Source organism: Tachypleus tridentatus, chromosome 9, assembly GCF_004210375.1.
Source record: "Tachypleus tridentatus isolate NWPU-2018 chromosome 9, ASM421037v1, whole genome shotgun sequence".
NCBI classification, from domain to species: Eukaryota; Metazoa; Arthropoda; class Merostomata; order Xiphosura; family Limulidae; genus Tachypleus; species Tachypleus tridentatus.
In genome coordinates this window covers 110,847,115-110,874,634 of record NC_134833.1, presented here as the reverse complement: position 1 = coordinate 110,874,634, position 27,520 = coordinate 110,847,115, and the positions used below count along the sequence as shown (strand labels likewise).

Genomic DNA, 27,520 nt, shown 5'->3' with positions numbered 1-27,520 from the left:
TGCAGAGGAACCATAAGCATTTTGGAGTGGCCATCACAATCACCCGATCTCAACCCAATTCAAAACGTTTGGCATGAGTTGAAGACCAGGGTTCATCAGCATCATCCGAAAAACTTGCAAGGCGTATTCTTCTGTAAAGAAGAATGGAAGAAAATACCAGTCGAGTACTGTCAAACAATCATGGAGGGCTATGAGGAGAGATTGCACCAAGTAATACACCTGAAAGGCTACACAACTGACCATTAAAGTAGATGCACGAACACTTTCTGACCCTCCTATGTTTGGTTATTTGTTTATAAACAGTTTATTTGTTGTTCAATTTACATAATTTATGTAGATGTGTGTTAGTATAATAATATACTATACTTTCATCATCCTAAGCGTGATACTTTTTAAGTTATGAGGAAAAACTACTCATGACGCAGGGGTAGAAACACTTTGTCGTAACTGTATGTTGATGTTCAGTTATGCAGTCTATTGGAATATTAATAATTTTAAGAAAACTATTAACATAACGTTATTCATTACAACCATGCTACAGATAATACAATAAGCAGTTTTTATTGAATGAGAATGATAAAGTAACATCATTCTTGTACACCTGCAAAAGATATTACATACACCAATATATATGACAATCATTTACAAACATTAATAGATATTAACCTCAGAACTAATTTTCTACAGACGCTGTGACTAGTGTAGCATCATACCATGAGTCCATTCTTTTAACACTTTCAAAGCAAAAACAAATATGTGACACTTAATATTTTGTATGCATTTTCTTGCCTATTTAAGTTCCATGTTCTGTTTAATACTATCAGTTAAAGTTATAACTAAAACAGAAAGTAATATATGGAGATATACGTTATCAGCAAAAGTAACAAACTGAAACAAATACTTTTCTACATTAGAAGGAACTATAATAAACTTCAAACTAAAAACAGTCTAACATTTTTTTGAAATTTGTGTGGCTTCCACAAAAGTCAAGTGTGTAATACCAGTCTTGTGTATCACGTGGTATTATATTACATGTATCAACATAAATAAAAAGAGAATATATTTATATCATTCTTTGTAGGTTGCATCTAATAAGCTGTTTGAAAGATACTTAACTTTCAATTGCAATTTTTACAAACTTCTTTTTACAGTATATATCATTTCACACATCTACATATATGCAAGAGATGAGCTTTGTTTTTAAGTTGACTTTGTCTGCCAATTCTATATTTTAAGTTGTGTAACTGATAAAATAAGACTACTTTTAAACCATTGAGTCTTAATTGCACTTATAACCTTATTATGTGAATATACTTTGATACTGATATAAAACAATTCTCTAGAGCTTTCCATATTTTTGTTTGTAATTCTTTAAAATATCTTTCAAAGTACAAAGAATGTATTAAAACAAATGTCTTCCTCCAACAACACAAGGTATATTTCAATGGCAATAACTAATTTATTCTTAAGTCAAGGAAACTTTTAGTTAATACAGTTTGTTATGCTGTTAAAATATTCCAAATGTTACAGAAAATGTAATTATCAGTATATGATAAAAAAATTGTAGCAGCAGGAATACCAAATATAATTGATAAATGAAAATATATTTAAGTACTTAGTTAATGTTTCTTGCTAAAAAATTGTGGACTGAACTACATTCCTCTTCTACTTGAATTACAAAAATTAGTAAATTAACTTTGAAGCCTGAAATAAGCTGCCACTGTTAAAAATGTGCACCTTTGAAAAATATATGTAAAATTTTATAAAGCATTCATACTAAAAAACATGTTGGGTACACTTTACATCAACACATATGAAAATGCATCTATTCTAAAAAGTTTCATAATCACTAGTCTTAAGTAATTACAACATTTGATTATTCTGAATGATTATGCCTTCTTAAAACAAATCAATACACAGTTTTGTATTACTTAATATATCTTGACGTTATGAAGTATACCTAAAAAATAACCTTATACACTTTCATCAAATGTTTTAGAGGAATCTTAGGGAGAGTACACTACTTAATGTGAGGTTATATGGATTGTAATTGACCAGCGCAGGAGTGGAGTAATTTGCCCACTGCAGTAAAGATTAACACAGAGACAAATGTTGTCCACTTCTATGCTCTAGCAATATGAAGTCCATCAAAACCCAAAATCCAGTAGCTAGTTTTGTCAGTAAATGTTTATTGAAACAATTTTTTTCTTGAAAATATGGTTTAAAAGGTTTTTCATGTGTATTCAAGTTTACAAACAAAACCATTTACCTTTTTTCAAGAAAGAAAAACAAAAACAAATGGGCACTTTTATTTATGCAGACAAACTATTATAAACCAACACAAAATATTAATCATATGATGCTTTAGACAGAAAAAAATTCCCCCAAAACTAAAACATTTCTAGCTTTTAGGCTCATTATAAATAATTTCCATATATACTTGAACTTCACAACTTCCAGAAACTTTCAACTTTCACTACTCATGGTAAGAAGAGCATTGATGGCTGCATCCTTGTTACCTCTGTTACTCTCCAGTACAGTTTTGATAACTTCTTTGTCCATGTTTGGAAACATTTCCTGGACCTAAGGAATAGAATGTAATCAAATTCAGTACAAATGCATTTGTGTGTGAAAACCCAAGCACTCCCATGTCTTTAGCCTTGTTCTGTAATAAACTTTTTTTGTGTATATTAATATGAAGAGTATTTTTTTTAATTAGTAAAAACACAAGGTAGGTAATTTTAAGGTCCAGGATTATTTATGTCATCTTAAACCACTGAACATAATTACACATTTCCCTGTAAATTTATGAATAATGCACGTTTTTTTTCAGCTTTTCCAGTACATTCTAGTAATAGTACCTAGTCTTTTGAAATGTTGAAAAATACAACAGTAAGAGAAGGTTACACCATATTATTTTAGTAGTAAACACACAATATTACAACAATTTTAATAGCAAATGCACTAAAGTGCAAGCATTTAATAGCAAAAATGCCACAATACAATTATTTTAATATCAAGAACATCAAACTGTAACCAATTTAACAGCAAGTACACCCTAGTAAGGCTACTTAATGCTGACTAAGATTGTATCAAATAGCATATCTAAAAAGCTTTTACTTCAGGCATTGATCCTTTCAGACAATTACAATAATGCAGTTAACTAAAAATTTCTAGTCAAAAGCTAAACACTAGAGAAAGTGAGGAGTCAATTTATAACAGGATGGCAGGGGATGAAATAGCAAGAATATAAACAAACTAAACAATCAAGCAAATAATATAAAGCCAGTAAATACAAATACATTTATTTTAAAATTTTAAAATATTTTAGTACATCCCTGATATCACTTTTTTTAAATGACATAATGAAGTTTCACCATTAAAATTAGTTTACGATGTTTTTTGCTTTTTGAAGTAGGGCATACCAAATAGAAGCTCACTGTATATGGTTTATCTTCTAGCTTAAAACATTTTGCCCAGTACACATCAAATGCTACCAACCACAAATGTTCTACCCTTGGTAACAGTGTTTAAACAATACATTAGCAACAAATATTTAAATATTTTGTAATTAGCAAAGCACAGAAACTATGGATATTTTAGTTACACAAGTATCTGTTGAAGTTATATAAATTTCTCATTTTCCACAGAGTAACACTAAAAAAGGAATATGGTAGCATAACTCAGATTGATATTGTGAGTTGGTAAACATATTAACATTAGGACACTTAAATAATTCTACAACATCTATGTCTACTATTTTCTTACTAATAGGTGCTAATGTGTCTTATGTTAGGAACAAATATAACCTGTGAAATAACACTAACAAGTTAAAAGATACAACTTTATTTAAAATACTAGTAATACAAGTCACATTGGCTCTAATTATAATTTTGTAGTGAGATTTAGAAACTTTTATTTCTCATTAATCTTTCTAGTTTTATAAAAAGTTAATATTTTTGTACATTCTTTGACAGCATTATTTATATTTCAATGTTATATTACTTTGATATCATATATTTTAAATGTTATAATTGTTGAACTATCCCATTCCTGTATTTTCTGCAATGTTTATTTGAAGACATTTGTAAGTATTAAACTCATGGTGTAAATCTGTTTGTATCTTAACAGTTCCAAACAAACTGACATCCATTTCAAGTTTAGAAATTATGATCAGTAGTTTGTTGAAATATTAAACAATTTCATAATTAATTTTAAACAGGGTTCATATACTTTTCAGGTAAAGAATTTCAGGACTTTTTCCAAAATTAATTGGAAAATTTCCATATCCAAAAAATTAATCTGATACAGCAGTCAAATGTATCTTGGTGTACCATGAAAAATGACCAGTTTAATTAGAAATTACCTAAAATTATTATGGTTATCAGATATAAAATTAACATAGGTTAAAAGTTATTATATTATTCTATTTCAAGATTAAATCATAGAATATGAAATGAATGCTTATTTCAGTTTGTTTTGGCAATGTGTATGTATCACAAACTATGCATCTGACATATCTGATAAATCTGTCATAATTTGTATCATGGATTTACAGGTCATTCTGACTGAAATGACACTCATTTGTGGATTAACGCAGTAGGTTTTTTTTGTTTACTTGTTTTCACACCAAATATGCAACTTTTCTCTTATCATCAATACCATTTCTCATAGACCCATAAAAACTTAATATTTTTACAACATAAAAGACGTTAAACAAAAGATATTTTAAACTATGCATTTTTTTTAAATTAATATTATTGCAAGACCTGCATCTTTCCAGTATGGACTGTGTGTGCATATTACTTGAGTATAGTACAGTGTAACAATGGAAGACTAAAGCAGGAGACAAGATAGCTGGTGGATTTGATTAGCAGTTTCTGTGCATCAATACTGAATTTGATTAGCAATATCCAAATATAAAACTTAACATTTTCTTAACATTCATTATTTTAACACATGTTAACTAAGTCAAGCACAGTCTAATCTTTAGAAACATATCCATTAATGAAAAGAAGTAAATGGTTGTTTTTATATAATAACAATTCTATTTAGTTTCAAATCATGTTTAATTGTACCATTCATGACTGCATGAACAAAACAGTTCCTGAAACGTATTGTAAAACATCAAAATCTGCAAGAAATATCAAACACCTCAGCTGTTATAAAATAATACAATAATCAATAAAACAGATAAAGAAATAACCTTAACTTATTGCAACTAAACAAGGTAGCTACAAATCATATTTCAAATTAACCTAGTTTATTTCTTTTGGGTGAGACCTCATCACTCTTTTCTCAATACCATCTACTGGGCCTTTTGAAAAAAACATCTAGTGACTTTCAGCACTAATTACCCACTGCTCATGGGCATCCTTTACTGTTTCATGTCAAAATTTTTAGCAAGTTGCATACAAAATTTAATTTTTTTGTTTGTTCATTTTGTACAACAAGAAATCATAGCAAATAATTTATATTTAAATAGTATACAAGTTTGAAGTTTTAAATTTTTAAGGCAATATTAAAAAAAATCCTGAATTTCTCCTAGTGTGAGAAACATGACTTTTCCTCTAGAAATCCCCTTTTTATCTAATTTATTTACCACCAATCCAAGAAATATGGAATTTAATGTAGGTTACTTATTATAATATTGGCATAGCTCAAATAAAGCACAATTTTTATAGTTTTTCATTTTGTTTGATTACAGAGCCATAAATAAAATGCCAAGGATTTTGCCTATCAAATGATGCATGTTTTCTGCAAAAAACAAGTTAACCTCTCTTGTATTATACTGAAATAATTGACTGCTTAGTTGAATTTGTGATGGCTCTTGCCACATAGTTAGAAAGCCAGAAAAAAATGTTATAGTTATGGGACATTGTCTGCTTTTTGCATATTATTTTCTACATTATTTGGTCCACAATTTCATTAAATAAAAATTTAGTGCACTACTACCATTAGTATAAAACCATAAGGTTAAGTATCATACAGTTGACAAAAAAAAAAAAGAAAAAAGGCCCAGGTAAGTACTTTATTTCATGCTTTTCAATTTGAATTCCTTATTTATTATTAAAAAAGCATTAAAATGTGAAAATAGAAAATTCTTAAGGTTAGATGAGGTAGAATAAATATTTTTCACGAGGCATGTGCAAGCATCTTCAAGTAGGTCACGAGTATTGTAATTCAATAGTGTAACATGAGCTGCATATTCACCAAGTGATTTAAAACTTTTTTTTTAAAGGTATGAACAGTACTAGTTGTTAGAATTCAAATGGCAATAAAACAATAGTACTTAAGTATGAATACATGTATACTGTTGAGTTTAAAGCAACTTAGGATAAAAAAAATTACTTGAAAGTAATTGTAGAAACAATAAAATAAATAATTTAAATTCATTTTGATTTTTTCAGATTATGAGGTCAGTTATATTGACCAACCTTGTATAGAATTAGTTTAAAGGAAATAAAGTTTTACTGGAAAAAAACGTTGAAAATATATTTAAGAGATTACACAAATGACATTTTGTATTTTTAAAATGATGAAAAACATTTAATAATTTCCAGTCCTTTTACCCTTAGACTGGTCAAAAACAGACTTGATACATTTGTGGACAGATTTGTAAATCAATTAGTGTATACTTCCTTGAAAACTGTTTAAATGTAAGTCTTATATAAACTATTGTGTTTCTAAAAATATTAATGTGTACAGAAATCTGTACAAAATAGAAACAAACATACCTGTTTAACATCTTCATCTGTTACCTGTTCAGGTTGTCTTGTCTGACATGCAGGTACTCTCTCCTGATACATCTGTTGATATTGTGGTACAGCCACTGCTAAAAGTATATAAATACATGAACTTCAACAGCAAGCAGAACTAGTCAAACTGACCTTTATTAATATTATATACATGCCAATTCTTCAACACTTGCATGTTTTTTTGTGTATACATAGTGATTAATACACATAGTAAATAGTTGTTTATAAACAAAAATACCTTGCATATTGTATTACCAATGCAGCAGATATTTACTCGAGCATCTACTGAATCTAATATGTGTAAACCAAAGAGGTAAGAAGTAGCTTTTAAAATTGTTGAAGAACTACAGTTATAGTTAAGTACCAAAATTATCATTTTCTTAAATCAAAAATGTATTCTTTTGCTCACTGAAGCATTGGTCTGAGTTTTTCTTGCTTGCTTTAGCCTTTTATACCCTAATTAAATGCCCTTCATTATATCCGTCTCATGACATTATCTGCCTACATCAATGCACCCTCTATCCTGATACTGTATATAAGCACATCATACAGATAATGTTATATTTTTTCTAAGACTAACCTAATCCCAGTCTTTAACACTAGCTCTTTGTGGGGAGTTAGGGCAGGAGAGTTAGAATGGAGGATGTATTATAGGAAATAATTTATTTTGGGGAAAATGTTAGTTTCCAAAACATACATACCTTTTCTCACACTTATAGTTACAATTTCACATTAATGTGGTGGAGGGACCAGTGGGGCATTATCTATACAGAAAGCATTTGCATGGATCATGGGGTGACAATACAAGATTGGCACTCTAGTGGGGAAACTGCACAACATCTAAAACAGGTGTGCTCTTCACACTGAATGTAATTTCTGTATTGTGAGCATAAAAGTACAAATGAGCATCACTACAGATTAACTTCAACCAGATAACTGAGATTCCACTACTTTGGGTTGGAACTGAGGGGTCTTCATCTTTATATCCCACACTGGTGGACAGGGCAATTAAACCACATTCTATACACATATCAGAACACTATGAGGGGATTGCAACTTGTAGCCACAGAGATGTTATCCAAGTCACTGGAATCATGACAAGTAAGCAAGCAACACTGATGTAGACAAACCTTCTCTTCCACCCAATGAAGTCCAAAATATAATACCTCAGGCTCAGAATTGTTGAATTGTGTACACCATACTTAACCAAAAGAAACAGAACTCATCAGATCTGGAATTAATGAATATTCATCTTCATTCCTAACTGTGTGGACTAGGCACATTTCCCTTACCCTTGAAATTATGGAGATAATGTGGAACAACTGTGCTCACTCAAGTACTCAAGATGGGGACATTCCATGTTTGGAATTATGTAGTGGATCTATAAAAAAACAGTAGAGCCATGCACACCATAACCAGATAGAGGAATATCAAATCTGAAGCAGTATTATGAGTAGACTCCCATGTAGGCTAGTGCAACTCTTACTGACATCTGGGAAAAACATATAGGGACCTGAGTAGGAGTGCCCCTAATTTTGCCTTCTTGTTCAACAGTAGAATAATTCACTCCAACACTCTGGAAGAAAGAGTCTCTGTCAATCATTCCAGTGATAGGAAACCAGGTATGGTAAGGATTCCTAAGCTCTACTAGTAGAATTTGGGGAGTAACATGCAATGGGGAGTCCTGAAAAATAGTGTTCTGAAAGAAAAAAAAAAGGCAATAGGTAAACCAAGTTTCTTAAATTTTTGAAACCAGACAGACCCAGATTTATTCAATTTGATGACTGGCAGAATTCTCTTAGGCTTTACTTATAACAGTTCATGAGTGGTGGTCCATGTCTGAGTGTCTTGAGCAAAAAGAAGTGGTCTGAAGATGTTGACAGAATGATAAAGCAGTCTGTGGACAACCAGTGCAAATCACTCCTTCCGATTATATCTGAAGGTTAGCACCAATGAAAAATAAACCTTCAGGTAGAGGTGATAGATAACACAAGAATCAGGACACAGACAGACAGAGAAATGGCAGGTAATGTAACCTTAATATGTCAGGTCAGCAACTGGAATGGTTGTCTGGTACAAAGGACCCCACCCAAGCAACCTGAGGAATCCAAAGAGTACTGGGAACTCTGAGAATATTTAGATGTTTGTATTAAATGTTAGTTGATAAGGCTACTTTATACAGGGTCTATATGGCTGGTGAGAAAATATTTTTCAAAACATTAGTTGTGTTTGTAACTTCTGATCATACTCTTCTCAATACATAACTCCTGATATACTTGCCTTCTTTTTATTTTATTTTTTTTTAAATCAATAGATGTCCAATTGCAGGACCAAGCAAAAGAAAAAAGAAAAGAAAGATAAATACATGTCAACTGTTAAAATTAAAAGTATGATGCCTAATGAAATGCTGCATAACCTCTATGCCTAAAGCTGGAACTTTTGGATAGCCAGATGAATTCTGTCAAATCATTACAGTCTCCACAGAAATGGCTGAAGAAGTGGACACTCCCAAAGGTGGTGTAAAAACAAACCAGGATGTAGCCATCAAGCAGATGCTATCAACAGGCCCTGACAATGGGTTGTAACAAAACAGTTAGTGCCTTGGGTAACAAAGACCATGAGAAGGATCACTTGTGCACTCCCATCCCAAAGGAATAAGTTGAGTGAGCTCACATTCTAAGAATAGAAAAAAAAAATCAGTAAAATGGGAGAAAGAGAGATGAGTTTCCTTTTCCATAGCAAGAAGCTAAATAGATAAAAATTAGTTAAGCCTGACCGAGAAATGAGGTGAAAAATAAAATACCTAAACTGATGGCATATTGAAGTGGATGAGAAACAGATGTCTCAGCTTTGAGAATGAGGCCTACTTTGTGAAAGTATAATACAGGTGTGCTATTCTGACAGTTAACAAAATGATGCTAGCAGTAACCAGCTGCCTATAGGATGATGTGTGCACATAACTACAGAAAGGAAGTGATGAGAAAAAACTCGTATGATTCAGAAAAACCTACATGAAGCTTGTGCTAGTCTGAAAGTAAAAATCCTGTATTGCAGTTATAGACCATTGTGCAAAGCAAATTGCTATAGTGTTGGAAGTATAACAAACTAAGATATTCATTAAAAAATGTCAGAGATTGAGGAATGAGGAGCTTAAACTTTGGAGAACTGAGACACTGATATAAATAAATGATCAATGAGACAGCATCAATCTCCTTTCTTAAGCCTGACAACCAATGGGAATAAAACCACAGAAGAACTAGTACAATTCTCTCATTACTTCCAGACCAGCCATACAATGATAGCCCTAGAATTAAATTCCAAATAATAAGGATCAATGAGAGATGTAAATCCTACAGGTTGGATGGATAATACAGGTGAAGATGTGACTCAAGGATCTGTAGCATACTTGGATCCATGATTAAGCATACCTCATGTTCAGAAATAGTTGGAGTCTAGCACATGCACTCAGTTACATCATCCAATAACATAAGATTGACCTTTAGATTTTACAGTCTCCTATTTTGGATGTGTTTTTGTGGTCTAGTATACGTATATAGATTATTACAATTTATAAACAGGTTCTTAAGGCATAAAACAGTAAACACAGTAAAGAATGATCTCTTCTAATTGTGATCTTTGTACTCGTTGCTGCTTTTTTTAGCTTTAGTGTTAAACCTTAAGAAATTTCACATGGGGAGGATGTGAAGGAATACATACTTATGAATAAACAAAAAAAAAAAAAATTCATGAATTACTTCATTGATACCATAGACTTCCATTATAGTTTATCAAGTTTAATAAACAGACTAAAAATTCAACTCACCAGCTAGAAGGTTTGTCTCGAAAGAAAAAGGAGATATTATATTTGAAAATGGCTGAGAAAGTTACCAAGAGGACATTCCGAGCTTCTGACTGGTTATTCACGTCACATACTGAAGTGAGTGTATATAAGGGACTGTTTCCAAAATGGAAAGAGGTGAGCAGGGGCTATTGTGTTTAATTCACTAAATAAAGTGATAGTTCAGCTAATAGCAAAACAATTTTTGTTTTTAATTTTATATTGGTAACTTGAGTATCTAATTCATACAAAACTACATACTTTGGATTTGATATCACAAACATCTAAACTGAACCAGTGCTACATTCAATATACCACACAACACACAAAACTGATATTTAGGTGTGTTTAGTATTTAATTTGAATTATAATCTACAGTTTAACACTAAACATAAGGAGATAAATTCATAAAATAGCAGCTCAATAAAATTTGAATGCAAGTCAACAAATGCAATGAAATGGCTTTTGACCTGCAATCCATTTCAAAAGGGTTAAAGATTGAGCTTATAAAAGTTGCTTGGAACAGCATTTCGTCAGATTGGTGAAAGCAAAGCAATGCTGGACTAGTTGCTATGTTCATTATAGGAAACAGAACCCCAAATTTCAGTGCTGCAAGCTCATAAACTCACTACTGTCCTACACGGTGATCAGGTAGCCAACAGATGAAAAGAAAGCACATGAAAAAGCAAATCTAAACTATCTAGAATGTTAAGGATCATCCCTCAACTTCAGCCTCAAAACCCCCCCAAAGGAACATTACAAAGCTGAATACATTTCCATCCCACTATGTATGAAGTCACTGACAGTCTCAACCAAAGGGCAAAAGAAGAAACCCCAGCAGTTGAGTAAAAGTTATAAATGTTAGTGGAGGTATGTTATGAAATTATTCACTTCTGAATACAGAAACATTTCACCAATAATACAGTCAGCATCATTATGTGTGTATTCTGTATTTACAGCATAACTATTAGTACTATGTGTCACTATCCCTAATTGTGATCTAGAGGGAAAGTAGCTAATCAGTAGCACCATATGACCCCTGCTGATGGACTGCCTTTCACTTTTATTATGAACTCACAGCTTAACATGCAGGAAACATTGTATGGCATGGATTTGAATCCAACTTACCATATTTGAAATCCAAAGCTCTATCACAAGTGCTACTTTTATCACTCTGATTATCATAATTATCCATTTATATCATTATGTTAACTAAAATCAATACATCAAATAGTATAAGACACCAAAGAAAATACATTTCAAAAAAATTCAAACTACAAGATGTTGAACAAGTGCTGAAAGATACATTGCTACATAGTTAATACTTAATACGACATATGAATTTATAATGATTCTATTATAGACTTTTGTATCAAAATAATAGTACTTGCCTGGTCCAGCAGGAAAATATGGCACCACTGAAGGATAATATGGTGTTGGAACAACTACAACAGGTTGATATGAAACTGGACCAGCAGGAAGAGTCTTGAAAAAAAAAGAAAAAGAAAAAGGTTTTGCTTTGTCATAAAAGTTAGCAAAGCTACAAGTATTAGAAAATTACTGTTGTTTTAGTTTACATTTGAAAAATTGACTTAAATGTAATTTCTCAGAATTATTAAGTCATCAGATATACTACCTATAAATCTTTCCATATGCAGAGTGTATTGCAAGTTCGTGTTTTGCTCTTTATACTTACTTCAATGGCAGTTACATGTAAGATTACACAGAGGCAAAAAATTAAAATTTTTGAAGTGGGTGGATTTCATTATTCATTAAGAATTATGCTAGCTTCTGAATATGATGTCAAACAAGTTTTTAAACAGACAAAATAAATTATTGTCCAAGAAAAAGCAATGAAGTTTACATTTTAAAAACAAGTACTATAATAAAAGGTTGAACTGAACATGAATTCTAGTTTTGAGCATGTTATTACTAGTTTAAAATACATTTGTATGCTTGTACAACATTATTATGGATGGAAAGTTTTTTTAACATGGGTAACACACAGAAAACAGTTTAATGTTGATACATAAGTAATGCCCATGTGCTGTTTAATAATTATGATGGATATAACTTTCATGTTTGCTTTTGTGTATTATTTACTACTGTTTCATGCACATCACTGCATTGTAATTTAATTGTGATACTAATGGGCACAACTTTTATTTTAACCATGTTTATATTGTTCAATTAATTTTCATTAAGCAGCAAAATAACCATAAGCAAACTTCACACAACTGCACAGAATGTAATGTTTACATTAAAAACTTAGTAACAATACTTTCTTTTCATTAATACCTTAAAAATGAGTTGGAAACAAAATGTACTACAAAATTAATTAAACGTGAATTTAATTTTACTTGCAATTATAGAAACTATAGCACATTTAGAGGATAAACTAAAAACTTATGTTAATAAATACTAACATAATGATTTATTTACACCTGCTGCATTTTTCGTCAATATCTTTTACAGTAGCCACAACTGTGAACAGAAGGCACTTTGATTTCAATAAAAGAATTTGATTTAAACATTGTTCAACAATTATCTTTTATTCAATAACCTCTTCCTTAACTTTCAGAAATGTTTTTTAAATAAAATCAGATGATTACACAAATTAGTTAGAAAAACCTTTTTCCCCAAAATGCTTCAAAACCTAAATACTAGAAAAATGTAGAACTTTTTAATCTTAAAAAAAAAAAGGAGAATATGATTCATTAGTGTTAAAACAAATCTTACTGTATGTGAAAAAGCAAGATTAATAAAACCCTCTTTTTGTTCTCCTTGTCGACCACTCAGAGGAAACCAGTCTTCCACAGTTTCTCCACTGAACACTACTTCAGGGATATTTATGTGACACCAAGCAACTTTCTCATCCAAAGTGAAAGCACACTTTAAAAGAAATTAAAAAAAGCAAATAATTAATATTTTCCAAATAGTTCAATGTTCAAAGAGAATTAGTAACAATTTGTCCATAATTATTTAAAGGATTTGACAAAATGTATTTAGGAGCCAGTATAACTTCTGGAGACTATATTTAATTATAAAAGAAAATTTTAAAGTTTTGAATGTAATAATTTTTTCTTTTTCTTCAGGTTTCATAACTCACATAAAAGGAATATCCACAAAGAGTGGGGGAAATTTAAGTACCATGTAACATAAAAACTAAGAGAATAGAACATGTCATAATCTTCCTCTTGGTGCTTACATAACTAAAGTAAGTTATGTGCATAAATTTCACAATGAATTATTTTAAAAACTACTTACATATATAATGCATTAAACAGTTAATCTGTTTTCTAAATTATCATTCACTTCTATAATAATAACAATAGTATATCTCGTACTGTTTTAAGATCATTGAAATAACATTTTTGAATAATAATCACAATATAAAATAACTTCAGAAGTTAGTGTTATTGTGAAATTATACAACAAAAATACTTTTATTTATATCATGAACTAAGATGGACCTACAAGTACTTATATCCATTAAATTACAAAGAAGATTAACAAGCTGAACATGAAAACTCGTCTTTTCTGTTTATTTTCCAAGTAGAATATGATTAATAGTATGGGTACATTATGTTATATAGGTAATCTAATCATCTAGAGGTTTGCTTTATTTCCTTCCATAAAGCAAAGACACACATCTTGTATGCAGTGTAGGAGTGTTTTGCACTCACAAAGCATTTTTGAGTTTTGCATATACATTGTTGCTGTATACAATGCCAATATAGTAACTAGTTATACAATAAACTATAATTACTTTTTATACATTTAATAATAATCAATAAAATTTATAAAGAACCACAAATACAAATAGCTTTTCTTCATACTGCTGAAGTAGATTAATTAAAGTTTGTAATGTTTACATGTAAAAAATAGTCAAAATTCAAATATAAAACAACTACTGTTGTGACTGGAGGAAAGAACATTGTTGCAACTGAATTACAATACCTCAAAATTTTGTTTTAAAGTGTTCTAGGTACTGTGCTATTTTGTATGTGATAGTGGATTCTCACACACCAACTTTATTATCGTCTATCATTTTTAACTTATTTGACATAGCATTATTGTTATTGGCTGCTTATAAAACATTAAGATGCAGATATACAAAGTGCAAATGTTTTTATAAAGTTATATTTTTCCCCATTTGCTACAACTGTTAACAAAGTTGTTGTTTTTTTTAAACCAAAATCAATAATTCACTGCAAAATAACAGTTGTTTAGTCTCAACTGTGAAAAGAATACACAAAAATACTTACTTCATCAAAAACATCAACATTTATGGAAGTTACTCCTGTTGGCAGATAGCTGATGGATAAACAATTCAGAGGTCATTATTTCAAAATGAAACAAAGAATAGTATCACTATGCAAGATTAAAAACTCAATAAGAGTAGATTTTGAGCAGGAGTGATTTTTAGAAATATTGTGACTTATTAATGCACCTGTTTCATGTCTTATTTTATCAAGCTACAAAAATTACTCAATAAAACAGTTTACAACTTGAATAGTACATTATAAATATTGTATAGTTTCTACAATTAAAAACATGTTATTTTTCCATGTGCTATTTATATGAATTTTGCAGTTTTGAAAATCTGAAAAGATTTCATTCAGTTTTTAAGGAAAATAAAAATTACCTTGTTGTAGATTTCAATTACTGATTTTTATGTGTTCCTATGTTATTGTAATAATTTATCTTCATTTTAATTGAAAAATACATTGCAGGTAGCTTCAATGTGTATGATCATTGGTGTATAATAATTGTTTTACTACATCCAAATTATAATCAGTTTTTTTTTTATTTCTTAATCAGTAAGTTATTTCACAAGTGTAATAAGTTTTACACTTGTTTCATATTTATTGATACATCTTTATATTTCATTGTTCATTTAAACAGTTACTTGGTATGATAAAGCCTAATTTAAATAAGGACTGCCAGAAAGAAGCCTTGTTGGCAAAATGATACCTGGTATGGTTAAATTTATTATGCCTTCCTAATCTTGCATGAATAAAAACATTTTCCTATCATGCTGCAATAACATAATTGAAATAAAGTATAAAATAATAAAACAAGTTTTTGGAAACCATAAAAAAGCAAAAACAAACCAGTACTACAATTGTGTCTTAAAATATTCACAAATGTATTTTCTTCTTGTTACATATTATTAAAAAACAATAAAAATTTCACTTCATTTCAATCCTTATGCGAGCCTCCACCAAAATGGAAACCATACTTGCCCTTGCATGAATATCCTTCACCAATCACAGTTATATATACTAGCACAGCTAACTCCCTCTACTATTCTAGCACAATCTTCACGTTCAAGAACTGGCAAGTGAAAACTAGAAACACTGGTATGTTAAGTGTGGAGGAAAGATGTGATATGGGTTAGAGGAGTGAAGTACCTATTGGAAATACATTTTCAAAGTAAGAAAATGTTAACTTCTGAAATGGTGTTATATCCACTTACCTAAAGCTAGAATCCTACACTGCAAATATGGAGGGGCTAATAAAGGTGTGACAGTACTGAAGCAAGTGGAGAGTAACTGCCTTGAAAAAAACAGGTATGCCAGAATAAGAAAAGACACACCTACAGGGTATAGCATTAGTACTACTTCTGAAGTGGGTATTCTATTTGCCTAGTAATGAACACAGTAATACACATAGGGCATAATAAGCAGGCACCATAACCACACAAAAGTGATGTACAGCACTGTTCAGTGAAGAAGTGCTTCATAACTATGATGCAAAACAGTATGCCACAGACAAAAACTGAAAATTGGCCCAAATAAATATTTTCCAAGAGTTGAGTCTTGGGAAACTAGAGCACATCTGTTGTTGTTTAACCAGACAAATCATCGAATATTAAAACACCTTGTCTAAGATACTGCGAGCAACAACAGCAATCCTCTCCATAAAAAAGTAGACAGAGAGAGAAGAAAAAAAAAGATAAAGGGGATGCACCTTGAATGAATAGTTTGATGAAAAACTGTCATATAATTCAAAATTTGCCAACTGTCAACAGTTAGTAAATAAATCATTTACACATGTAACATATAGGACATACTGATAGTCATAGTAAGGTGCTTGGTAATGTGATATTAAGTATACGTGGCTAGAGCTAAAGCACTTAAATTGTATATGAATAGGCCAAATTCAGTCTAGACAAAAACATTCAGATGAATCTCCTTAGGATACACTAGATTTTGCCAAGTACATCTATCTGGACAAATAATTCAATGGAATTGCTTAGCATAGGTTTGTAAGATCAGCAATTGTAATCTGTGTGGGTAAAAATTTTCTAGGACAATTGTCTTGGAGCTGTAATATTACAGTCATGTATGCTTTATCTGGGCAAACCATCCATGGTAAACACCTTGGGAAATGTTGGATTATGTCAAGTGCAGTCCATTCTGGCACCAAACATCCAGAGGAAGTTTTCTGGAATACTGCTGAATATGTTAAGTGCAGTCCATCAAGGCAGAAATCATTCAGTAGAAGTGCACTACATAAGAAATTTATTTTGGCACAGTTGGTCTGGACAAGAAAATCCAGGAGAGTGCCTTGAATCCAGAATATCATGTTATTGCATGATCAGTAAGTATAACAGCCTTCTTCTCACTGAGTGGGTATATATAAGCTGTGAAAGTTCAATTTAATTTATTGTATAAACCTTACCTATGAAGAAACCTGTCCATCACTTCAACTACTGGGAACCAAAAGTAACAAGGACTCTCATGCTCTGTTAAAAATAAAATGGATGGAGAAATGTGTCGAGGAGTGCAATGAATGATACATTTGAGACAACAGAATGGGTGCTTGCAATTCCATATTTCAAGAATCAGAAAGACCCCAACAGCAAAAAGCATGAGTTAGTATGGATTGGCAAAAACCTCCACTTGTTTTACTTGTAAAATTCATGAGTGACAGTTTTTTTTATACATAGGGTATTTGGAAAGTCACTGTGCACTTAAATATTTATTAACATACAAAACTGCACAGTGATTTCTCAACACCCTGCATTAAACAGTGACACACATACACAAGATGAATAGCTGGTGATCTTACAGAAACATCTCATATCAGTAGCGAGCATTGTAGATATTGATTTAGTGATAAAATAATCTTTCATGTGGGATCCTGAAATACGATGTACATCACTAAAATAACGTCAATTTACTCCAATCAAACGTCAGATGATGAATTTAATGCAAAAAACATTATGAAGATGGTGACCTTCCACGGACATGTAAGAATATGCCAGTCTTACAAGTTAATGAACCTAACCTGTAAGCATAACAGATGACAAATCATGAGAAATTGAAAAGTACCATAGAGCAAATAGACAGGAATAAGAACCATGAAAGGTAGGGGTACAATCCACATAATACAGCAGGGAACAAACTGTATAAAATATTCAATGCAGGTCAGAACAGAAGTATAGGTGGAAAATGAAAGGTAAAAAAAAAAAAAAAAACCCACAAAGAAAAAGCTAAACAACCTTATCATGCAGCTAATGTCATGGGAAAGAAGGCCTGATTTGGATAGAGGATAGCAAAGAAGAAATGGTAAAGGATGTAGGAAGCAATGATGACAAGTATTGGAATGATTACCAGGAGGGAGAGGAAATGGATTTTAAGAGCAAGATGATACAAGGAACATGTTACAATAGGTTCAAAGGGAGAAATGGAAAGGGCATGAAAAAAAACACCAAGATCCCAATCCAGCATAAATGGGATGTGGCAGATAAATCAGACGAAATGAACTAAAAAGAGGAGAAACAGCAAGATAAAAAAAAGTTAGCCAAACAACCAGGTGAAGAGCTGGGACAAGTAAATAACAGACCAAAGTGTGAAATCAGACCAATGCTATAGAGGAAGGGCAAATGGTACAAGCAAGGAAGGACCCTAGACAAAAGGGCAAGTCCCTGAGTTGAGGCAAGACAAAAGCCATATGTGAAGATAAAGTTTGGTAATGCTGAAATTACACATCCTATCGTGATTAAAGGAGTTATCAGGAGAGGGAAAAGCAGGGTTTACTGCTGTAGTAAGGGCCAGAGCAGAGGAAATCAAATGTAGGCTAACAAACAAGGAGCAACCAGTAGAACATGACAAGGAGTGGTCTGAATAAGAGAAATTACACTAGAGAGGAGTTATATATGAGGGTAAGCACACAGGTCAAGACTCCTCCAATACTAATGGAAAGCATCAATCCCACATCTAAGGGGTGATGAACTGAAGACCAAAAGGATGAAAGGGTAGCATTCCAGTGAGTAGCAAACACACACACACACCTATATATATGCAATGTTCTCAGTTATAAATATACAGAAATACCCAAATATCAAGAGGCCACTCCACAGGGAGCATCTGGTTGGGAAGGGATAAGTAATCACTAAAAGGATTCATAATCCTGGGAACACGATATGCCAGAACTGTCACGGTCACTACTCTAGCACAAGAGATCCATAGTCTGAAAATGTAGAGATCTGAACTTAAATGGAAATTCATACAGAATTTTAAAATCTCATGTTTTTGTGTGCAACATTTTTGTATTGTATATTAAAAGCTTGATAAATTTTATGAAAATAATTAAACATTATTATGTAGTTTCATAGAGAGTCACAATGAATTTCCATAAGCCTAGAAATAAAGGATATCAGTACAACTACTTTTTTTAGGCTTAAGTATTAAATAAATTATATTGACTTAAGAAACATACAAGCATCAAATTTTGTTTCAAAACTACAACCCCCTCTATATGTGAATGAAAATTATGCAGCAAAAAAGTTAAAGTTAAAAAGAAATGTTATGTAACTTACCAATGAAAGACTTTATTCCAATGAGGATTTTTTGCTCCATTATAATCAGTTGGAGTTTCATATATAGTGTGTCCTACACGAAGTCTAACATAAGGATCCATTCTTGTAACCCCATAGTTCTTGTTCAACTTAGCCTAAATAGCAAACATGAAACTTTTAATTGGAGTTGTACATATAACTATGTTAAATACTACAACGATCTCCATCAGATGAAAATATTACTAGTATATGTCATGAAGATCAAGCAATAAAACAATAGAATAATAGTGGATTGGGTAAACCACAGACATGAAAACTTAATGAGAAAATAATTACATAATATACCTACAACTTAAACCAAAATTATAGGAAGAAAAATTTACATTGTGAAACAAACTCAAAGAAATCGATTGAGGTAAGGAAATTTTCTAAATAAATCTTCGTTAAAAACATCAGGTTCTCTAATTAAGTAAAAAAACTAGATGAGAAGTTACTTTAGTTACTAATTCATGTTCTTATCATTACTTTGTAGCAAACTTGAAATGGGCAAGGAAAAAATAACTGGGATAATAAAGATGTCAAGGGGTTTTCTTCTGTTTCACTACAAGCAGAAATACTTATTCCATTAAATATACAATATGTTGTTTTTGTGTAAATTTTTTATACCTTTAAAGGAGCATTCTTACAAAAAACTGAATTTTTAACTACAAGAATTTTTCTTTCATTTACATTTTGAAAAAATTCACCTAAGCACACTTAACATTCACACCAATTGTAACAATATGCATTATATCTATTTTCCAAAATGTTCTATTCAATGAGTGTATTAAACTTTAATTTACACTTTATTATATTCTACTGACTAACTGGATGCACACAGCGCAAAAACAAAACTTGTACACCATCATATTTAAATATAACATCCAAAATTACTTTTTAAAGACATTTTGTAGTACTGATATTTTTGTTTTAATAACTATTCAGAATGCCATTAACCTTACAAGAATGCAACTTTTCTAGTACCATTGATTATAAAAGAACATTTGTTTATAAATATACAACTTTTAATGTTGAAGGTATATTACATTTTTACCTCAATTACAGTGATGCTCAACCTTCCTGTCACATTAGAAGGAGCAAATCCTCCACTGCAGTATTGCTGCTGCAAAGCTATTGCAGCCTGCTCATCAGCAGCAAGTTGTTGCTGGTTTGACACAGAAATCCGAAGAAAGTCTTCTGGAAGCTCTCCAATCATTATCTAAGGACAAATAGTTCTGTGTATTGAGTATTGGAAAAATAAAAAAGTTTATTACATATAACATGTAGTTTGATGCCCACTTCGAGAAACCCTATTGATATGACAAAAATGTACATAACAAATGTTTTCAAATGCTGTTATCATTTCAAATAAATATACACATTTATGATGAAAAGCAATGAAAGTGATACTTCTGAAAAAACTGATACAGATAAATCCTAGAACAGTGTGTTGACATTAAAGTTTTTATGCATCTCAATATTAAAGAAATCCATGGAACATTCACAAGTGGAATACGAAAAATATGATTCTTTACTACTATATTAAGACATTATTTACATATACTTGTATGTGTGAAGTAATAATATTGAATACTTTATTGTGGCTTATAGTTTAAGTTTACTAATAACACAGTAAAAAGATGCAAATCTACAGGCAAGTTTTTTAATTCGCTATTGAATTTTGAGCCTTCTTAATAAAAGACTTGTTAATAGTCATGTTAAAAAAACGTATATATATATATGTATAGGGGATAAGCAATTTCAATATAGAAAAAATCTTCAAAGGGGCTGGATATAAATAAAATTAAAAGTAAGATAATCTATGCAGATGATTATATTTTGAATTATAATGCGTATATGGGACAGTTTATATGAATCAACAGGTCCCTTACTGACCTTAGATTTTATGTCATGTTTTTGGCAGTTTATGGTTTAAAGATGTGTCAACAGAAGTCAGTAACATTCTAAAGACGCAAGTTAATTCCACGACTAGGCCTAACATTTTAACTTGTAAGTTGTAACACTGATATCAGTAAAGTTGCAAGATAACAGTAATAAAGGTGTTGCAACAACTAAAATAATAAATTATCATTAAGTTTAAACGACTAATATTTACCTGTGATTTTTGTTCATTATTTCTTTCGACTTTTGAATTGTTCTCAGCCGGTGTTTGACTAGCCATTCTTTCTCTTGCGTAAAATATCTTATTTACGTCTTGTGGAAGTGAATCACTGCACGTATATTGGAGATACTAGCGCCACAGTTACATACATTTTTTGTACCAAAAATAAATTACAAGAAACTTGAAACTTCCTAAGCAGAGATAACCAGAAATATATTTCAATTAAGAATAGAATTAAAACGGTCTTGATAATTCAAACGATTTCGAAGACCAGGCTTCGATATGAAAGCTAGATTGAAAAGTGAAAGAGAGAGAGAGAGAAAGATTTAATTTCAAAACACGCCAGAATGATTTATAATGATACGATAAATAAAATTTAAAACACTTCTTCCACTTGACCAGAAAAACAAACTTCATGCTGCCTGTGTCTTAAAATTATTTATAGTAAGTCACTAATCATGATTATTAAACGTTATTTACAGTTTGCATCATAACAACAGAGATAGAGAATAATAATTTATCCTGTCATTTAGGCTCCAAAATAAGTTAATTGGCCTGTGTGGACGTTTGACGTAAAAGAGAATTAGTTAAAGCTGTTGGTACAATTGTGGTAACCCACTGGATAACGTAAGTGATTTTAACATTGATTGTTTTGTGATAACAGAAGAGAGAGGAAATTATTTACCTTGTTAATTAGATCCTAAAGAAATTAAATCAGTATTTGGGAACTTTTGACGTAAAAGAGAATTATTTGAAGCTCTTAATACAGCTGTGGCAACGCAAGTGAATTTACCACTGATTGTATTGTAATAACACAGGAGAAAAGAAATAATTCGTATTGTCAGTTGTGTGTGTGTTTTCTTATAGCAAAACTATACCGGGCTATCTGCTGAGTCCACGGAGGGGAATCGGATGCCTGATTTTAGCGTTGTAAATCCGTAAACTTACCACTGTACCAGTGAGGGACTTGTCAGTTGGGTTCTAAAATGAGGGAACCAGCCTGTGTAAACTTTTGACGAAAAAGTGAATTATTTCTTTGGTCTTGATTCATCAGTAATAACCTGCAATGTAAATATTTTTAACATACATTTTACGCCTTTTAAATATATCATCTTAAAACAAATGGACTGTGTGCTATTTGTTTATCTTTAAAACTTATCTCCAATTAGCCACAAACATCCTCTGTAAAGAATTTCGGCTCCTTTACATCTAACAAAATACTTTCTCAATGAACACAATCAATTATGTTGATAATAAATAATTCAGTCATTCTGAATGTAAAGGAATATCGTCAACACGTTTGTTTCTTTCAGAATTTCGATTCAAAACTATGCAATAGCTAATTGTGAGTAGCCGTTCCTAATTTCGAGACCCCCAGTATCTTAGCCGTATGTCTGCGGACTCACACAGCTAAAACCGGGTTTCGATACCAATGGTGGGCAGAGCAGATAGTCCATTTTGTACCTTTTTGCTTAATTCCAACTAAACCAAATCTAAATTTTTACCTAATAGAAGAAAGGAAGCTTGTCAATAGCATACACTGCCAACTCTTGGATTACTCTTGTCTGATTATTCTTATAATTTAACCACGGCTCCAAAGTGTTTCCCAACATATCGCGAGATTGTACTCAATTTTTGTGTTCATTAAAAAAGATGAGAATATTATTTATTTACAAAGGTTCTCTAGGGACTTACAACGCAAAAATCTCAGGTTTGATTCCCCGTAGTGGACACAGTAGATAATCCAATGTGGTTTTGTTCTAAAATAAACAACAGCAAGCTATAAAGACGAAATGCTTTTAATATAGGTTAATCAAAATTCAAATAAACTTTAAAAATCATTGTTACTCTTAATGTGTTAATTTGCAAAAACATCAAATCTTATTTTTTTTGCTCAGAATACACACAGCAAAAAGAACAAGAACATTATGCAGCAGCTGATTTTAATATCAAAATTATTTCTTTCATTTAGTGCCATTAATTACACTAGTTTGGGTTTGTATATTTTTAAATAACTCGATATAGTATAATACTTGAGATTGCTGTATTGTTTCTTATAAACAAGGATTCAGAAGAGCAAATATTTTGTTCACAGCTTTTTAGTGCTATGTTGGCAAGTACTTAAGTTTAGTAAACAAAGTTCTCGACAGGTTGGAATAAACGTTTGAGCTCGATTGAGCACTTTTACGGGAAGATAAATGTTGTCAATTTTTAAGTTTAATTTTACTCATTTTACACTCCTCCCCCACGCAAAGTTCTATTAATATTTACATAAAGTTACACATAGAAACAAAATAATAATGGCAGGACAGTTTTCAAGATAAGTTCCCTTACGTAATTGTAGAACAAAATGGGTACGCTATCAAACAAGAGTGAAATTTGCGTACGCTTTAATAAGTAATAAACTAGAGCAAAAAACATTTGTCTTGCTGTGGTGATTTGTAGTTGAGTTCACAAAGTTTATAAAATAGAAGGAAATTTTTGTGTATTTAAAGTAATTAAAACAGTTTAGTAATATGTCTAAACCATTCACGTATAAAATTGAGTAAGTGGAGTTCTGAACGAATCTGATGGCAATGTGGAGCGTTTCTGTAGCTGCAAGATTAAACCTAAGTGGGTTAAGCCTATTCCACAGCACGTGAAACCCACCAAATACCTTTAGTACAAAAACACCGAGTTGATAGGTGTGATCAAAATGACAAACCAATCGATTTATTTAGTAAGAGACATCAGTTCTAGAGGTGCTTTCAAAACTTTGGTATGATGTGCAAGTGTTGAAACTCAACATGATAATGATACTGGTACCTTAAATGTATTTAAACAAATAACAAAATTCACATACAAAATTTTAACCGTTTATCACTGTTATGTAAGATGGGACTTTGGGGAATGATAGATCCATTCCACAAACACTTTCTCCTTTGTAATGCCATATCTATACCCACCCCTCTTTCACGCATATGGTAACATTGTTCATACCTCCATACTCCTAACTTTATTTTTTGTGTCGTCCAATAAGTTTGAACATCTTCCCACGCACGCACACACGTTACTCTTTTAATTATATAGGTAAAATAATATAAGTACTTCATTATTCGCGACATGTTTTTAATGTAGGTTTTCAGTTCATATTGATTACAGTAAAAACGACTTTACAGAAATTCTCATTTGTATTCTGTTAAAACCTAGCCAAAAGCATTATACATCTCTGTCTTCCTATTACTCGAAAACTCATACAACTCATACTTTGTCTCATACAAAGAGACAGTTTAAGTATGAAGTGGAACTGTGATAAAACGTATTTCATTAGAACGAGACATATATATTAATATTCTATGCTTTATTCACATTGATCCAGCCAATTTACTCTAGCACTCATGATGAAATAAGCTCAAGGCACGTCTTTAACTTGTATTCCAATCTGATCGAAAGTAACAATAAATATGCAATAGTTGCATTACATATTAAACATCGAAATAATGAAATTTATATTAAAAATTTGTCAAGCGTTAAAAATTGCATGACTGCCATTAAGAATAAAAGTGTTCTTTTAATTTCCGAATTTGTTTTCATTTTAGAAACTGTTTTCCTTACTTGAATTCCGGCTGTCGCGTTTCAATTAAGCAAGATATTCATGTTCATTCGTAACATTATTGAAAATTCTTAATGGTTTCATTTTCAACCAATTCTAGTTTTTCTGTATGTCTGGCGACAAAAGATCCTATTTTTTTACGCTTAAGATGAAAGTTGAAGTTCACAATAATTTGCAGATGTCTTTTAATTTAACTTTCATTTAATGATAGTTTCAAGGATCTAAAACTCCGGCACATATTTTTTGTATTTTCTGAACAACATATCAGTGATTAAAGATAGATTAAAGTAGAGATTTGTTTACTGTTAAACACGGCGTGGTTCACATGCTTGGTCCGTGGCCTGTTGTCACGAAAAGGTGTTACCTACTTTGGGTATATATATGCAATATTATAGTGATAGTCAAATTCGAATACTGATTCAAGGGTACCCTTAAAGTTGACAGTAGATGCTGCTGGCTATCTAACTGCCTTATTTACAGTTATTTAGTTCAAAGTTAAGGCTAGCTATACCCAACTAGCTCTTGTGTAGCTTTGTACGAAATTATTAAGCACACCAGACATTTAACTAAAAATCTACAAGCAAATGATTATAAGTATATATCTTTGAAATTTCAACTTGTTCGCTATTCTTTTCTGATGGAATAATGAAATTTGACCATCATTATTATGGAGCAATCAAGGCCTAAAGGTAAAGAACTAATTTTTGATGAAACAGAACGTGAATCACATCCTCGAATTCCCGCTAACCCTATGCAATGATAATCACTATTTCTGTTCATATTTTGCAAACCTAGTATCTAACGGTTCAATATGCAATGTAAAACCGTAGTTAGCAGAGCACAGATAGTTCATTGTGTAGCTTTATGCTTAATTCAAAACAACAAAACAACAACAACAGCAATGTTAAACCCAAATGACTGTCAATTCAACCTATTATTTAAATAAATATTTGGTATGTAGGACATTACATATTTAACTTTCAAGGTATTTTACTTCGGTATCGATCGCAATTACATGGTATCATTGGATGTTTACTTAAAATCAGAGTGTTGATTAGGTATTCCCGGACGCTTTTCTCACAGAGCTGTTTTCAGGGCATGCTTAGTGTCTGAAATCATTTGATGAGATGGAATGTCTCTTAAGAGAGATAAGGTATAAAATATTCCAGCCTTCTTGATTTTTAAGTTTTTTTATATTTCAGTCTTACTAACTTAATATTACCCAGTGAGTCAGTGAAAAATTTAGGAAATTCTAATGCTAAAGTTCGAGTTCGATTGCTTACAGTGAACAGATCACAGCTTGTGTATCTTTGCATTAAAAAACAAATGAAATGAAACAACAGTAACAAAATAATTATGAATAATTTAATAAAATATTGTTAAATTTTGAAGTTAAACAAACAGTTCACATACCCAAATCCTTACAAATTCAGTCTGCGTACTATTTTTCTTTGTTGTTTTCAAGTTTGTGTTACTTTATGTGCAATGGGTTAAATGGTCAGACTAGAGACTCTATGGATTTGGACATCACATTTTGAAATTTAGGCTCTTTGATAATTAACCATGACCAGATATGAGTGACTGTTTTTTTTTGTTTTTGTTTTTTCAAATCTCGGAGATCGAAACACATGTACTTCTAGATTTCCATTTTCAACTTTTAAAATAACTTACAGCGAGTCGTACTACTGGCTTTTCATTTTGTTGAAATGTTTAGGAACAGCGAGTTGTACTACTGGCTTTTCATTTTGTTGGAATGTTTAGGAACAGCGAGTTGTACTACTGGCTTTTCATTTTGTTGGAATGTTTAGGAACAGCGAGTTGTACTACTGGCTTTTCATTTTGTTGGAATGTTTAGGAACAGCGAGTCGTACTACTGGCTTTTCATTTTGTTGGAATGTTTAGGAACAGCGAGTCGTACTACTGGCTTTTCATTTTGTTGGAATGTTTAGGAACAGCGAGTCGTACTACTGGCTTTTCATTTTGTTGGAATGTTTAGGAACAGCGAGTCGTACTACTGGCTTTTCATTTTGTTGGAATGTTTAGGAACAGCGAGTTGTACTACTGGCTTTTCATTTTGTTGGAATGTTTAGGAACAGCGAGTTGTACTACTGGCTTTTCATTTTGTTGGAATGTTTAGGAACAGCGAGTCGTACTACTGGCTTTTCATTTTGTTGGAATATTTAAAAACAGCGAGTCGTACTACTGGCTTTTCATTTTGTTGAAATGTTTAGGAACAGCGAGTTGTACTACTGGCTTTTCATTTTGTTGGAATGTTTAGGAACAGCGAGTTGTACTACTGGCTTTTCATTTTGTTGGAATGTTTAGGAACAGCGAGACTACTAGTCGTACTACTGGCTTT

At 31.5% G+C, this 27,520-nt stretch overlaps 1 protein-coding gene across 2 annotated transcripts; it reads right to left on the bottom strand.

The window, feature by feature from the left end:
• Nucleotides 1–542: 542 nt before the first annotated feature.
• LOC143226041 (toll-interacting protein-like) lies at nt 543–21,708 on the bottom strand. Of its 2 annotated transcripts, none has more exons than XM_076456442.1 (8): nt 21,564–21,708; nt 20,502–20,666; nt 19,430–19,563; nt 14,865–14,913; nt 13,336–13,488; nt 11,988–12,081; nt 6,738–6,835; nt 543–2,583 (listed from the first exon to the last, which is right to left on the bottom strand). In XM_076456442.1, exons 1-8 carry the CDS (start codon nt 21,627–21,629, stop codon nt 2,467–2,469), a joined length of 876 nt encoding a protein of 291 aa, XP_076312557.1. In that variant the 5' UTR covers nt 21,630–21,708; the 3' UTR covers nt 543–2,466. The 2 variants fall into 2 exon arrangements, with proteins under 2 accessions (XP_076312557.1, XP_076312558.1); XM_076456443.1 differs by having other exon boundaries at nt 6,738–6,832.
• Between the last annotated feature and the right edge of the window lie 5,812 nt (nt 21,709–27,520).

Coding starts and splice junctions, on each gene's coding strand:
- LOC143226041 (XM_076456442.1), bottom strand. CDS start 21,629: ATGGCTAGTCAAACACCGGCTGAGAACAATTCAAAAGTCGAAAGAAAT. Junction 14,914..19,429: donor TGGAATAAAGTCTTTCATTG/GTAAGTTACATA, acceptor TTTATCCATCAG/CTATCTGCCAACAGGAGTAA. Junction 13,489..14,864: donor ATGTTGATGTTTTTGATGAA/GTAAGTATTTTT, acceptor TTTCTTTTAAAG/TGTGCTTTCACTTTGGATGA.